The 15,191-nt window shown below is 42.0% G+C and overlaps 1 protein-coding gene across 1 annotated transcript; it reads right to left on the bottom strand.

The window, feature by feature from the left end:
- Positions 1 to 1,208: 1,208 nt before the first annotated feature.
- On the bottom strand, positions 1,209 to 12,750 carry JPT2 (Jupiter microtubule associated homolog 2). Its single transcript, XM_070954823.1, has 5 exons — positions 12,678 to 12,750; positions 6,974 to 7,119; positions 4,685 to 4,827; positions 4,206 to 4,257; positions 1,209 to 3,608 (listed from the first exon to the last, which is right to left on the bottom strand). Exons 1-5 carry the CDS (start codon positions 12,719 to 12,721, stop codon positions 3,427 to 3,429), a joined length of 567 nt encoding a protein of 188 aa, XP_070810924.1. The 5' UTR covers positions 12,722 to 12,750; the 3' UTR covers positions 1,209 to 3,426.
- Between the last annotated feature and the right edge of the window lie 2,441 nt (positions 12,751 to 15,191).

The following is a 15,191-nucleotide window of genomic DNA, read 5'->3' as shown; positions in this document are numbered from 1 at the left end:
GCAATCCCAAGTAATCCACGTGTAGCAATGACCTATGCAAATGGCATCCAAAGCTGACGTTGGCCAATTGTTCTCATATCACTCGCTTCATTACAAAGCTAAGCAGTGTTTGCATTCTGTTTGTTTTTATCCATCTCCCTAGTATTGAAAGGGTGGCATTTACTCTATAGCAAACCATATGAGAGAACTTGGCAAGAAACATTAAACCAGCACTGAGTTTCAAGCATGGGTTGACTGATTAGTTCAGAGTTTATCAAAATGCTGAACTGTTTCAGCGTCTGGTACAGAGCACCTCAGAAATACTTTGCAATGAACTTGTGATATTGCTGATAGATCAAGTTACTCTACAAAGGCCACTGGTTTTCTGATATGCTTGATGAATTCCAACAGAAAATTCAGGAGGTGGAAATGGTCTGATCATTTGACATTGAGAAATTTGGACTACTCATACATGGTCTAGGCCAGGGGTGTCTAAATTTGGCAACTTTTAAGACTTGTGGACTTCCAACTATTGCAATTCCCCAGCCAGCTGGGAGTTGAAACCCACAAGAAGTCTTAAAATTGCCAAAGTTGGACACCCCTGGTCTAGAAAGAATTCATCCCAAAACGCAGACTTTTCCCCGTCTGTCTCTTCACAAACTTCATTGCAATTATGGTAAAACAGTGCAAGGTGACATCCATACAACATTGTATATGGCAAACAGTGGAAGCAACAGTGATAAGGAAAGACCAGTAGGGGTTTGAGTCATATCTAAGTCAGCTAAGTCAGTCCTTACTTCTAGCTTGTGCCTGGAGATGTTGGCTAACCATTAAATATAATATGCAGCAGGATTGTAACACTACATTTTCCCTTGATTCTATACAGCATAACCATCATAGCCAAGTTTCTAATTCTGCCAAAGACAGTTTCTCAATAGAGACATGTTTGGAAGCGGCCATCCTGCTCCTTCAGTCCTCCCTTTCTTGGCAGTCATCTCACTAATTTGCAACTCCCTCTTGCTTCTGTCCTCTCCAGCAAGGTATTACATTTAATACACACCTCAGGAAATCTTCCAGAATAAGTCAATGGCTGCCATTTTGCCCATGCCTCTTTGGGATTTGTTACCCTGAGCTGCATCTGCATAGCAAAAAAGCAGACATGATGTCAGTAGGACACCGGTTGAAAAGACCCCCAGCCAAACAGGTGAATATAAGGAAGGAGAAACAAGGAAGATAATCCTCCATTTTATTTTCTAATTTTGCCTTTCCCTAATGGGGATTTAAACAATGAATGCTGGAATGTATTTTGGGATTGATCTTTTTCATAGCTTCTTGTCAGCGCAAATAACAAATCCATTCTAGGGCGACTTTGCTTTTGAATGTCCTTTGAATTATGGAACAAGGTTATTTGAGTGTTAAGTATGGATCTGGGCTGCTTTATGGTGGGGTCACCTCATTTTTGTTCCAATGTGAAACAGATAACTGAAACATTACAAAAATAGGCAGTTTTCTCATGATACTTAAAGATATGTCCACAGGGACGAGACCATATGATTGTAGAAAATATTAGGGCAGGACAGCTATGATTGGGGATAGAAGAGCATTACTTGTAAATCAAACTAAAAGAAATTGACATTCCAGTTATCCAGACATCATACTCTCTACAACTGAGAGTTGTCCTTGAATGCTTCCTGCTGTGGTTTAAAAATGGAATACGTGGGTGTACGTACGAGAACTAAGACTGACCCTTTCCTAATGGTACTAAGCTGTTAGAAATAGACCTCAAGGGTCATCCTTAGGTCATCCTAAGAATCGGGTTAAAAATTCACAGGAAGTTGATATTCACAGTTTAAGGGCTATAGCAATGTAAGGGTGTTTACTCTCTTGCTAGTTAAAAGGCACAGAAATGTTAAGTGTTCAGTTGATAAACCTGGAAGCTCTCTGGTTTCCAATAACTATAGAATAAGTGACCTCTTACAGAAACGTTTTTTTTTTCTTCAAAGAAAGCTTTCATACTTACATTCTTCCAAGAAAAGAATTTCAATAACTTGGGTTTCAAGCTTTCTATTGTTAGGAGAACACCCTGGGCGTTTTTGGGGAGTGGTGTTCAAGCAGGGGGTCTCCAACCTTGGTAACTTTACGATTTGCGGACTTCCATCTCCCAGAATTCCTCAAGCAGCATGGTTGGCCGAGGAATTCTGGGAGTTGAAGCCCACAAGTCTTAAAAGTGGCCAAGGTTGGAGACCCCCTGGTGTTCAGAATCTGTGAGGCCACACGAATTGGCACTGTGCAATGTTTGAAGTGGGTATAGGTGGGAAGGTGGTGTTGAGGAAGAGATAAAATAGGTGAACATGTAAGAAGATGAAGAATTGTTCCTGGAAAGCACAGGAAGGCGAATATGTGAGTTATGAGACTGCCGTAGTTAAGGTACTGTCCATTACTGTGGCCCCACCTCTTTTGCCACTGCCTGCCCTACAAGAACTGGTGGGCTCCACAGTCTGATTTTTTTTTCCCTACTGGCAGAGGAAGTGGAAGAGGTGAGCCCAAGGACTTGAAAAACAAAACGGGCAGTGTCTAAGCAACACCTCATGTAACTAAAGGTAACAAGAGGCTGCCTCTGCATGGAAAGACCTAGCTAAGGGGAGAGAGAAGTCGCTAAAGGCAACCAGAGCAACAAGGAGAACAGACTAAGAGTCGGCAAAAAATTAGAATGAGAACCTTTCTGCAAGCAGCAGCAGTTCACGGCCTAATGAAAATTACAATCTTTAGGCACAATAGCTTGTGCAGGGAGGTTAGTGATGAAGGAGAGAGTTAGTCACTAGCTTCTGAACTGCCTCCTTGGAGAGGATTCAGGCTCTAATTTTAAACTTAAGTGGTTTGGCTTCGTTCTCTCAACACACTTATTTTTTCTTATGTGCTACTCACCATGAAGTTATACCCAACTGGTCAAAAGAGGAGTGCCACAAAGCCAAAGCTTCTAAAACTCTTCCAGAAAGGGATTTGTGCATGATTCATTTCAACTACAATTTATCTCAAAAACTAATTTGCTCCTTTCACTTTTCTGCAAGATGACAATCTTTTTCCAGGATATAGTGGAGCAGTCTCCCTTCTTTACAAACACAGAGAAAATCTACTCGAGGCTGTGTTGCCTAGCTGGCAGACCAAACACTGGTCTCGTGCCTTAATTGGAATTTGTTCTGCAATCATTCTCAGGGAGTTTTCCTTAACTGTGTTCAGAATGCAGAGGGAAGGAAGGAGCTCAGGGCTCATCCCTGTCTTACAAATGAACACCCAAAAGGCTTATGACGATGGCTGCCGTGGACTAAATAAGCCAAACTACTAAGCCCTCCCCTCTTTCAAGTACTAAAAAATTAGCCTTTTGGTTCCGATAATGAAAGCTTAAGACATTGGGGAAGGGTGGGGGGGTGGGTGGGTAAGTGGCCTTCCCTAATAGAATGCAATGCTAGATTTGCCTCCCGGCGGGTTGAGGACTTTGTTGTGAGAACGCGGTCGTGGTCCCAGCCTGGGCTCATGATCATCTATCTTGGGGCCAGGTTCTTTGGTGATCTCCTTCGGCAGGTCCTTCTTCTCACACAACTCTTCTCTCTGTGGTCTTTGGTCTTCTGGAACTGTGCAAGATGATACGTGGCAGGTTAGAATATGATGGTCTGGTTTCGGTTTTATTCCAACTGTGTTGGCAACATTTGGATTTTGCATGCAAGGTTCACAAGCATGGTGCGGTGTTTGATTAAGTTACTACTCCCAGTTAGTCTTCTACTACTTCATCTGAAGATGTTAGCTCATTCAGCTTATGCAATGCTTCCCCACACATCATCACTTGGAAGAAGGGGGACAGGGACAGGGACGGACGGTCTGAAACTCTTAACATTTGAGGCATGGCCTGTCAAATGTGGTACATTGTTAGGCTCATAAGGGGAAATCTCTCTCTCTCTCTAGAGCCAAACTTGGCAACTTTAAGACTTGTGGACTTCAACTCCCAGAATTCCCTAGCCAGTCATGCTTAGGAACATTGCATGCAAAACCTATGCTTGCTGGGGAATTCTGGGAGTTGAAGTCCACAGGTCTTAAAGCTGCCAAGCTTAGACACCCCTGCTGTAAAGTATATAGTACTAAAAGTTATAATGTGATTTTCAAAAGCTGATATGATATTTTAAAGGATAAAATAATGGAGCTGACCAAATCCGGGGAAGCCTTGCTCCAATTACCTTTTGTTTCCCGTGGTGAATCTCCTCTATCCTTCAAGAGAAAGGTATGATCCTGGATAAGAAGGAAGAAAAAGGTTCTAGATATTAACCAACACTTTGAAAAGGCCGTTTTTCATGATAATCCTTTCGAGCTGTAAGAAAAACCAAGTCTGGCAATCCAGCTTTACAAAGCAATGCTTCTAAGGATGTGCAAACTCTGCATCAGTCCTGCATGAGACAGAAAAATCTTTATATTTTGTTTCGTGTTAACGCCAATGTTTCCCTTATGGTCAATTTTAATGCTAGATTATTTATATTGCTTGGCCAATCGAGATAGCATTAGTTTCATAAGAAGTTTTTGTCGCAAAAGAGGTGCGTATTCAACAGCTTCCTTTGTACAAACACAATTGCTTTGCCTACATTGATTATTGTAATTTGGGTTCCACCCCCCCCCTTTTTTTTAAATAAAAAAAAGTGAGTGGAAGCTGCAAGCGAGTTACCTTGGGCTTATTCGGATGTGCTTTGATTGCGCTGACAGGTGACGGGGTCCCAAAGATATTGCTTGTTTTTCCTCCAGGTGGGTTTATAAATTGCCGGGATGCATTAGGTTTATGATCCTCAAAAATGCCGCTGTCCTTCCCACCTGCAAGACAACAATAACTGAGGAAGTTTGCAGGAATTGCTCTTCCTCTCCGATTCTCCAGGGCAGGAGGAAATGAGCAGCGAACCCTAAGGCTAGGATGTTGAGGCCCTCCCGGAACCAGGCATGCTTGTACAGCTTTGGATAAGGGTTTCCTTTTTGAAATCCTGTTGATTTTCCTTTCTCCTTCTTAATATTCCTTTATTACACTTTTTGATCAGCATTACAAATACAAAAAAAAAATGTTACAGAAAACCCTTTCTTGAAGAAATTATCATGTAAAAACAATATGTTTAAGCCAAAGATTTGCACCAATGTATGGTTCAGTAAGCGTGTTTTGCAATCTAAAATGTAAATGAAGCGTTAACATCCTTTAAAAGTTAATGTAAGTTGGATTTATCTATATCTGTACCTAAACCTTGAATTCTGAAATAATTGTATAAATAATAAACTATAAATATTATATTTTATAAATTGTATACATTAAGAGAAAGCATGTCTTGAGATACCCTAAAAGGGGCCCCATAGGAAGCCATACAGGTAGTCCTTGACTTACAACCTTTCATTTAGTAACTGTTCAAAGTTACAATGGCACTGAAAAGTGACTTATAATTGTTTTTCACACTTATGACCATTGCAGTAGCCCCACGGTCACGTGATCAAAATTCAGATGCTTGGCAAGTAGTTCATATTTATGACAGTTGCAATATCCTGGGATCATGTGACCCCTTTTGCAAGCTTCTGACAAGCAAAGTCAATGGGGAATCCTGATTCACTTAACAACCATGTTGCTAACTTAATAAATGCAATGATTCACTTAACAACTGTGGCGAGAAAAGTCGTAAAATGGGGCAAACTCACTTAACAAATTTTCCACTTAGCAACATAAATTTCGGGCTCAAATGTGGTCATAACTCGAGGATTACCTAAAGGCAAGACTTTCTACCATTGAAGAACCACAAGCACAAAGTCTCTGAAGATAAGGACTCCCTCTTTCCAAATAATCTTTGAAGGATGTAGAAAGCGGAAAATAAAATGTAGAGCAGTGGTTCTCAAGCTGTGGGTCGGGACCCCTTTGGGGGTCAAATGACCCTTTCACAGGGGTCGCTTAAGACCATCGGAAAACACATATTTTCAATGGTTTTAGGAATAATTTTATGGTTGGGGGTCAACACAACAGGAGGAACTGTATTAAAGGGTCGCGGCATTAGGAAGGTTGAGAACCACTGATGTAGAGGAAAGGAACTGCTATGTCAAACAGATGTAATGCCAAATCACTCCAGGTAAATCTATCTTATTCCATTTGTCAATGAAACTATCATACTTGCATCCAGGGGTGTCCTCACATGTAAAAAATGTGGGAGCTTTGACTGCTTGGTTGTGGTTACTGTCTTGACTTTACTCCTTCCTTGCTACATGTACCAGCAACTCCAAAGTATTAACATATAGTAATTTTTTTAAAAAATCTTACACCTTATTCACGTTCCCAAGGCTGTGATCAGCGTTGTTTAAAAATTGTAACATGCTGTTGTTACAAAAGAACAAGATGATGTTACAGAACAAGTTGTTTACTTGTTTCAAAATCTCATTCACAAGTCAACTTGCAAAACACTTCACTTATGCATAGTAATAAACTTGTTCTTTTTATGAGTATTTAACTCTGAAATAGTCAGTAAATTATGTCCAGTACTGAACGATGGGTGTTTTTCTGTTTAAAGCAGGACAATCCGTTCACTGCAAATGAAATCTCACGTATGAGTACAGAGTGATTTGTATAAAATAGGTAAGTTTGAATGAATATTATTTAGTCAAAGGTAGCTTAGAGCAAGGACCATGATAATAGATATAGCCATAGCTATATACGCTTCATAGTGCTTTGCAACCCTAAGTGTTTACAGAGTCAGCCTATTGCCCCCAACAATTGGGTCCTCATTTTACCCATCTCAGAAAGATGGAAGGCTTAGTCAACCTCGAGCTGGTCAGGATCGAACTCCTGGCAGTGGGCAGACTCAGCCTGCAATACTGTGTTCTAACCATTGTGCCACCACGGCTCTTCAAATGATAAATGATAGTTATCTGGTTTCATGGAGGAACTTATCAAACCTGTTACTCCCATTCTCAGTATTTTCAAGAACTGTATGGTTCTCACCTGGGGGATTTGTTCTCTTTGGGAAATTCATAGGTTCTTCAGCTGCTGCAAATATGTTAGAGGCCATTTTCTGTGACTTGGAAGAGGAGGACACTTCTGTACTTCCAAAGAGATCGCTGGAGGGTCCACCTGGTGGCTGCAGCACCCTATTTTGCAGTAGATAATCCACAATCAACCATGATTATAAAAGATAGTCCGCACAAAGAAGTAGGCAGTGGGGACTAAGATTCAAATATCACACTGGCTTCCATTTAATATAATTCTGTGAATTGTGGGATCATTTAATTTGGAAACCATGGTTTAGGTACATGGAATGATGTGCAAACCCTGGTCAGCATCTGAGTAATCAAGGTTCTTCTTTATCTGGAAGTCTTCAATTCATCTAAAATATTTCTTTTGAAAGAAGTAGCAACAAGAGTTTCTTGAAGTCTGTAATACTTAACTATTTTCAAAATTAACATTCATTTAAATCCATGTGAAGAATTCTGATTAAAGTATCAGAATTATTTGTACAGTACTGGCAAATAATGTTCTTAGTGCAAATCTTTCCTATAAGAACTGTACGTACACTACCCCCTCACCCCCCCTACACACCCACCAAAGGGATTGTTGCAAAGTAGGATCAACAATTGGCTTGGTTCTTCTTGCTGGCGATTTTCCTTTCCTTTTGGTTGCTGGGTGAGGCCACAACCACACCCAATCCCAAACTGAGGAAGGCTGAACGCTGAGCTCAATTTATCCCTCAGGAACTTGTTCACACCCTTCCATGAATGTGTGAAAACTACAGTATTTGAATACCGATAAGGAGATACACTTTTTAAAAAAGATTATAGATTTGTATTATTGCCTAGCATAAAAACTGCTCTTTATTGTTCTCTGAAGTATTAAAACCAGGGTTGTCCAACTTTGGCAACTTTTAAGACTTGTGGACTTCAACTCCCAGAATTCCCCAGCCAACATTCTGGGAGTTGAAGACCACAAGTTGCCAAGATTGGAACAACCCTGGATTAAACTATTTTAGTAGTGCGTTTTATATCTTGATCTGTTCAAGTCTATTAGTCTAATCAATTCTCTCCAAATTGACAGGCCCGAAATGAAGCTTATCCAAAACAAATTTCACCCTCATTTAACGTGTTTGAAAGTTTGTGGTTTGAGGTGGACTCACTGAGACTAATAAGGGTGGCCCAGAGACATAAAAAAAAAAAGAAGCAAGTTTGGAGCTGGCAATTAGAAAAAGATGGGGCTCATCACCAGCAACAAATGCAAATGGACACATGAAGGACTATATCACAGAAAATTATTAACCTTTACCCTTTGTTTGGGGCACCTTAGCATACAATGTTAGACTGCTGCAGTCAATGGAGGCTCACTTTCAAAGTAAAAATCAACTTGTCTACAAAGTTACAGGCTGCATCATTTAAGAACACAGCTTTAGTGGTAACCAGACAACTGTACAACTCACACCCTTGAAGGATTACAGTGTTTGACAATACAGTGTAAAAAGCAAGTATCCCTAAAATTGACTAATACAATTCAGGAATATGTTCAGAAATCTCAATCATAGTTTCTTGAGTGATTATGATCTAAAAAGGAAAGGAGATAAAATGTTTCACTGGTAATACCATTTTTGCCAAAGGGAGGGTAAAAATGCAGTTATAACCCATTGCAGATACTATTATAATCCACGCCTGATGTTTACCATGCTTACTTCATAAAGCAAATTTCCTTTACAATCAAACTGCTTGGATAAGAAAAAGAAATTAAGATAATAACTCCACTGCAGAATTACAGCTATTTTCTTTCAACATGCCATAGTGGAAAAGAGCCTGAAGTGTTATATCTGCATCCAAAGGAAATTACAGAAGTAGCCCAATCATTCAGACACAGTTTGGCATTACTTCACGCAATTTACATGCAAACCATATTTTCACAGGCAGCTCATTTACCTCAAATTTAATTTGAAAAATACATTTATGCTATTTCCAGAGCTCATCCCATGCTCTAGTCCTGAAGTATCCAGCCCTGGCAACTTTTAAGATTTGTGGACTTTTAACTCCCAAAACTCCCCAGCCAGGGAGTTCTGGAAATTGAAGTTCACAAATCTTAAAGTTGCCAAGGTTGGACACAGGGGCTCTAAGCCTGATGCCTGGGGGGAAAAACAAGTAATTTAGAAGCTTGTTAAAGATCAACAAGGTCAGGATCATGTGAATCGGAAGGAGATTCTTGTTTCAGTGCCTGGAGGCTAAAAAAGAAAAAACAAAACGGGACAGAATTATTGAAAGATGGTTATCCAGAGACCACTGTGTACTTTGCCCGCTCCTCTTGTCAAATGTGCAGAGAGGGGGACATTTGCCCCGTAGGAAATATTTCACAATCTGGGCTCCCCTTAGATAGCAGCTACATTGGCACTAGATTGGCAAATGGAGACTGTCACTAATGGGGCTTCTGCCCAGGTTTGGCTCCTATGCCATTTATGGATTTTTCAGGAAGATAACGCCCTAGCAATACACCCTCATCACTTGGAAAGGTACTTGGAAGTGATGCTATAGAAGCAATGGCTTACTAACAGCTATTATCCATTTCACATAACCTCAATGCTGCTCTGAAGCCACAGACTTCTAAATACAATTCTATGTTCTAGCTTTACCTTACAAAGCCCTGCAAAGTTGACATGGCCCTAAACCAGGACCATCAGTATAAGGCCAGCCCAGAGGATGGGGGTGGGGTGTTGAGGTCCCCCCCCCCAAACACTTCAAAATAAGAGAGGAAACAAAGGTGCATTGCTTTTCATGATGCTCCATTATGGCTCACTTTTATCTCCAGAGATCCAAATGATTCATTGTTACATGCTGGAAGGCAGTTTACATGGACTTTTAAAAAGGATTTCAATACCAGAGTTGAAGTAATGCTCTGGCACTAGGGGAGAATTATGTTTTGTGGGGTTTACTGTTGCTTTTATGTACTTTATTTGTTGCAAGCCACTCCCAGTTGTTTGGAGCTAGTAGTCTAAACATATGAAATACTGAATAAATACAATATTTGTTGTTATGACCTATATAGTTAAAAAAAGGATTGAATTCCAACTTTTATCCTGAGTTACTGCATCATAAAAAAAAAGCCCATCGCACATGGCCTGAAAGAGCAATTCCTTGGCAGTTTTAGAGAAAAGATTTTATGCCTCAGGCAAGACATGAAACTGCAGAGATGCAGAACTACAGCAAAGATCTCCCGTCTCACAACCCACACCCACTTTGTAACAAAGCAAGCAAATGCAGTTGAGCCTTCTTGGAATTTCATACCAGACAGCATGGTTGGGTGGCACCTGATTCCCTTTGGCAATCAAAAATTTATGCAGGAGTATTGCAACTCCAAAACTAGTAATCAGGCCGAGGGTTCAAAAGAACAACAACCAAACCCCTCTCACTCATTTGAAATCCTACTCAGATTCATTTTCATAATCCCTCAAGGCAAAGGCAGCTGCTGCTCATCATGTGCTGGTTAAAAAGTTGTCCCTGGCACATGCAGAATATTGTTCTAACAACATAGCCATATTCAATGGAAATTGCTATATGTTTATTTATCCAATTCCAGAAATGCTGTTTAGCAGATTGTACAAACTCTGAAAACCCCTGAAAGCAAACACCGGCAATAAAATCCTGGAACATAACAACCAGCATGTCACAACCCAGACAAATCGATTTTGCAGCGGAGCATTTTTTACAATTTGGGAAAATAATCCCAAAGTGAGTTCTAGTCCCGCTTTAGGCACAAACGTCAGCTGGGTGATTTTGAGCCCAACATGCTCTCTTGGCCCAACCCATCTCACAGGGTTGCCGTGGGGGGAAAACAGGAAGAGGAAGGAATCTTATGTACCTTGACCAGAATCACTTAGGCAAGAGAGATGAAGTAGAAATTTAATAAATGAAATAAAGATAGGAATCAAACAAATAAACAAACCGGGCTGGATGCCATAAATAAACAGGACTTAGTTAAGCAGGATTGAGCGCCTCCTGGCCAGAACATCTTTCACAGAAGGTTTCTCACCAGCCCTTACAGAATAACAAAATTGGAAGAGACCTTGGAAGTCTTCTAGACCAACCCCTTTGCTCAAGCAGGGGACCCTATACCATTCCAAACAAAGGGCTGAGCAATCTCTTCTTAAAAACCTCCAATGTTGGAGCATTTACAACTTCTGGAGGCAAGTTGTTCCACTGGTTAATTATTCTATCAGGAAATTTCTCCTTAGTTCTAAGTTGCTTCTCTCCTTGATTATTTATTTATTTATGTATTTATTTTGTCGCATTTCTATGCCACCCAACTCCCAAGGGACTCTGGGCGGCTTACAACAGAGAATAAAACAATGCAACAATATCCCATACAAAAGTTAAAAGAAGACATTAAAACATTAAAACACATATACTCCAATTTGCTTCTTGTCCTGCCCTCAGGTGCTTTGGAGAATAGCTTAACTCCCTCTTCTTTGTGGCAGCCCCTGAGATATCGGAACCGTGCTATCATGTCTCCCCTAGTCCTTCTTTTCATCAAACTAGACATACCCAGTTCCTGCAACCGTTCTTCCTATGTTTTAGCCTCCAGTCCCCTAATCATCTCTGTTGCTCTTCTCTGCACTCTTTCTAGAGTCTCCACATCTTTTTTTACATCGTGGCGACCCAAACTGGCTGCAATGATTCCAAGCGTGGCCTTACCAAGGCATTATAAATGAATAGATAGATAGATAGATAGATAGATAATAGATAGATAGATAGATAGATAGATAGATAGATAGATAGATGGATGGATGGATAGGGACAGCGATAAAGAGATAAAGATAGATAGCTAGATACAGCAATAGATAAAGAGATAAAGATAGATAGCTAGATACAGCAATAGATAAAGAGATAAAGATAGATAGCTAGATACAGCAATAGATAAAGAGATAAAGATAGATAGCTAGATACAGCAATAGATAAAGAGATAGATATAGAGAGATATAGATATTTTATATTATATATTTTGCTCCGAGCAAGGCAGACACAATAAGATGCTGCCCACCCCACCCTTCGTGTTGCAGGGTTCCTTTGCGCGGGGGCGGGGGGGGAGGGAGACGACCCCTGCCTCGATTCCCTCGAGGACCCCGCAAAGGACAGACAACGCCCCCTCCCATCCCCTCCAAGACCACTGGAGGGGAAGGGAGGCTCCAGCCGGCAGGTCGACCCCGCGCCCCCAGGCAAACCGAGTCGCCGGCATCAAGAGAGGGGGGGGGTTTCCCCTCTCGGCGACGCCCCAGGCGGGGATTCACTCCCCCCCCCCTCAGAGCAGACCCAAACCAGGTGCCCCCCCCCACGAGACGCGCCGTGGAATCTGGTCCCTGGTTGGGTGGCTTGCGTGGAAACAGGAGTGGGGGGAGAAATCCAATCCTCCACGCCCGGGTTTTCACGCGTCGTGTGAAGCAGACCTGAGGCGGGGAAGTTGGGGGGGGGGGGGCAACAACCTCCGCCTCTTCACATCCCTTCAAGGCGGCGTCCACGTGTTCCTCAACGCGCCCCCAGCAAGAAGCGTCGGGGTGCGGCGGTATGTATGGGGTGGGGGTAGTCTCGAGGCTGGGGATGCTGGGATTTGGAGTCCCCGCCTCACAACAGCGGGGTGGCCCGGAGGTTTCTGAGGTAAAAAACAACAAAAAACGAACCCACCGCGGCCGCCTCACCTGGAGCTGGGTCTAGCCGAGTCGGACTCGGGCCCTTGGAACATGGTGGCCGGCAGAGCGAGCGAGCGAACGACGGCCGCTGAAGCTTCTCTGTTACCCGCCCAACCGCGCGACTCGCCTCAGTCTCTCTCTCCCGCGTCTCTCCCGGTCTGACGCTCGGCCCCGCCCTTCGAAGCCCATTGGCCGAGGGCGGCGCCGTTCCACCCGGGCTCGGCCAACCGCGGAGGGAAGGCCCGCCCCCCCCCACCTGGGAGCGCGAGACGCGGGAGGCGGGTTTGAGGGATTGAAGTGGCGGGAGCCGAAAAGGGCGGGGCGTCCGCTGTGGAGAAAAGGGCGGGGCCGCTCCGAGGAAATCGGGCGCTCATTGGATGACGAGGGGGGGGAAGAAAAGAAGGAAATGACTCGGAAGTTTCTTCTTTTTTTTTTAATTTAAAGGGACGCCCCACGTGTTTCCTAAACGCTTTTTTTTTTTTTAACCTGGTTCCCGCAGGGTCCGAGTTCGCATAAACACGTCCTATTGTCTCCATTCATTCGTACCCATTTATGATGCTCATATTTATGTTTATACCTATATCTGTTATCTTTTACATGTTTGACAAACTAAATAAAATAATAATAATAAAAAAAACCGGCACCAAACTTAAAACCTCCAGGATAATTTTTACAAAGTCCAATATGAATAATAAATGCAGGCATCAGGTCTTTAACCTTGTTTTAAGTGGGTCGTGTGGACACAGCCATCAGGAGGAGAAGGAGCGGTGGAAAAGGATAGGCAACTGGCTGAACTAGTATTGGGGAAATGATTGATCTTCCTTGGGAGAGGTTAACTGATTTAATCTTTTGACAGAATAGAATAGACTGAGAATAAAATTCTATTACGGTCGACCAGCAATACACATACAATAAATTTAAAAATAATACTAACATTAACCGTAAATAATAACATCTGTTATGAAAATACCTGATCTTAAACCTAATTTACATGCGTGTAGAGCCGGTAAGTATGTGAGTAAATGTAATGTTATAGATATCCAGACAAATCCAGAGGTTTATTTGATCTGTGCCCAGCTGGATTGTTCTGGATTAAACGTGGCCTGCTCAGTTCATGCAGGGTTTTTTTGGTGTCATCCAATGTGTTTATAGTTCTTTACTGGTACTAACCAAAACATTTGGCATAATTCAATGAAGTATGCAGGTAGACCTCGACTTACAACAGTTCATTTAGTTGACTGTTCAGTTACATCACTGAAAAAGTGACTTCTGACCATTTTTCACACTTACGACCGCTGCAGCAGCCCCAGTCATGTGATCAAAATTCGGAGGCTTGGCGAGTGGTCATGTGATCGCCTTTTGTGACCTTCTGACAAGCAAATTCAGGGAGGAAACCAGATTCACTTTTAACAATCGTGCTACTAATTAAATAGCTGCAGCAATTCACTTAACAAATGTGGCAAGAACAGTCGTAAAATGGGGCAAAACTCATGTAACAAATTTCTCACTTAACGACCTAAATTTCAGGCTCAGTTGCGGTCGTAAATCGAGGACTACCTGTAATTTAGTTAGTTGTGTGAACACAATGGGCGATATGTTGATCAGATCCAAATATCAGCTTCAAGTCGACTTATCATAAAACTCATTAAGAGTAGTAAATTGTATTTTACTACTCGGTGGTGCAGCGGACTAAGTGCTGTTAAGTGCTAGCACTTAGCTGCCAGCTGCCTGCAATTAGTGCGAGTTCAAATCTCACCAGGCTCAAGGTTGACTCAGCCTTCCAAGGTAGGTAAATTGAGGACCCGGATTGTGGGGGCAATAAGCCAGCTTTGTATAGAACGCCGCCACTTGGGGGGGCCGAAAGCCCTAATAAGCAGGTATATACAAAAGTATGCAGGGTATTGCTATAATGCATTGTAAGCCGCCCTGAGTCTATGGAGAAGGGCGGCATATAAATTGGACTAATAAATAAATAATAATAAATAAATTTTAGAATCATTCTATCAGCCAGATGAGTGGAAGGGTGTTGGTGTTTTTGTCTTGTTTGTCTGTATCTAGCTTGGGCATCCTTCTCATATCTGGCAAACAAACAAGGATGAGCATGTGAGCCATTGATCTACAATTTAAAGCATCACTCAAATTATGTTGCTTGCTGGGTGCAGTTCTTGTCGGAAAGACACTGGAGGGCTGCTATGTTCCAGCCTTTGGCAAACTGGTCATTTCTAGATGTGTGAACACATTTACTACTAGAATTCTCGGCAATGGCTACATTGGCTAGGGCAGGGGTAACCAACCTTGGCAACTTTAAAGACTTGTGGACTTCAGAATTGTACTTGCACAAGCCTGGAAAATGTCCACTACACCAACAGATTGTGTAATAATGCGGGAAATTTTTGAATGTGCAGAAATGGACAAATTTACTATAGAATTAAATAACAAGGAAGATTCGGAATGTTACTCAACTTGGGAAAACTGGTATCAATGGATAGAAAATAAAAATAGGAAATGTATAGGTCAAAATAA

The sequence above is a fragment of the Pituophis catenifer genome, unplaced genomic scaffold, assembly GCF_029215685.1.
Source record: "Pituophis catenifer annectens isolate HBS135680 unplaced genomic scaffold, rPitCat1.0.hap2 SCAF_16, whole genome shotgun sequence".
NCBI lineage: Eukaryota > Metazoa > Chordata > Lepidosauria > Squamata > Colubridae > Pituophis > Pituophis catenifer.
This window is presented reverse-complemented; position numbering and strand designations above follow the sequence as displayed.

Coding starts and splice junctions, on each gene's coding strand:
- JPT2 (XM_070954823.1), bottom strand. CDS start 12,721: ATGTTCCAAGGGCCCGAGTCCGACTCGGCTAGACCCAGCTCCAG. Junction 7,120..12,677: donor TCGGCTAGACCCAGCTCCAG/GTGAGGCGGCCG, acceptor ACTGCAAAATAG/GGTGCTGCAGCCACCAGGTG. Junction 4,828..6,973: donor AAAGAGAACAAATCCCCCAG/GTGAGAACCATA, acceptor GTTGTCTTGCAG/GTGGGAAGGACAGCGGCATT.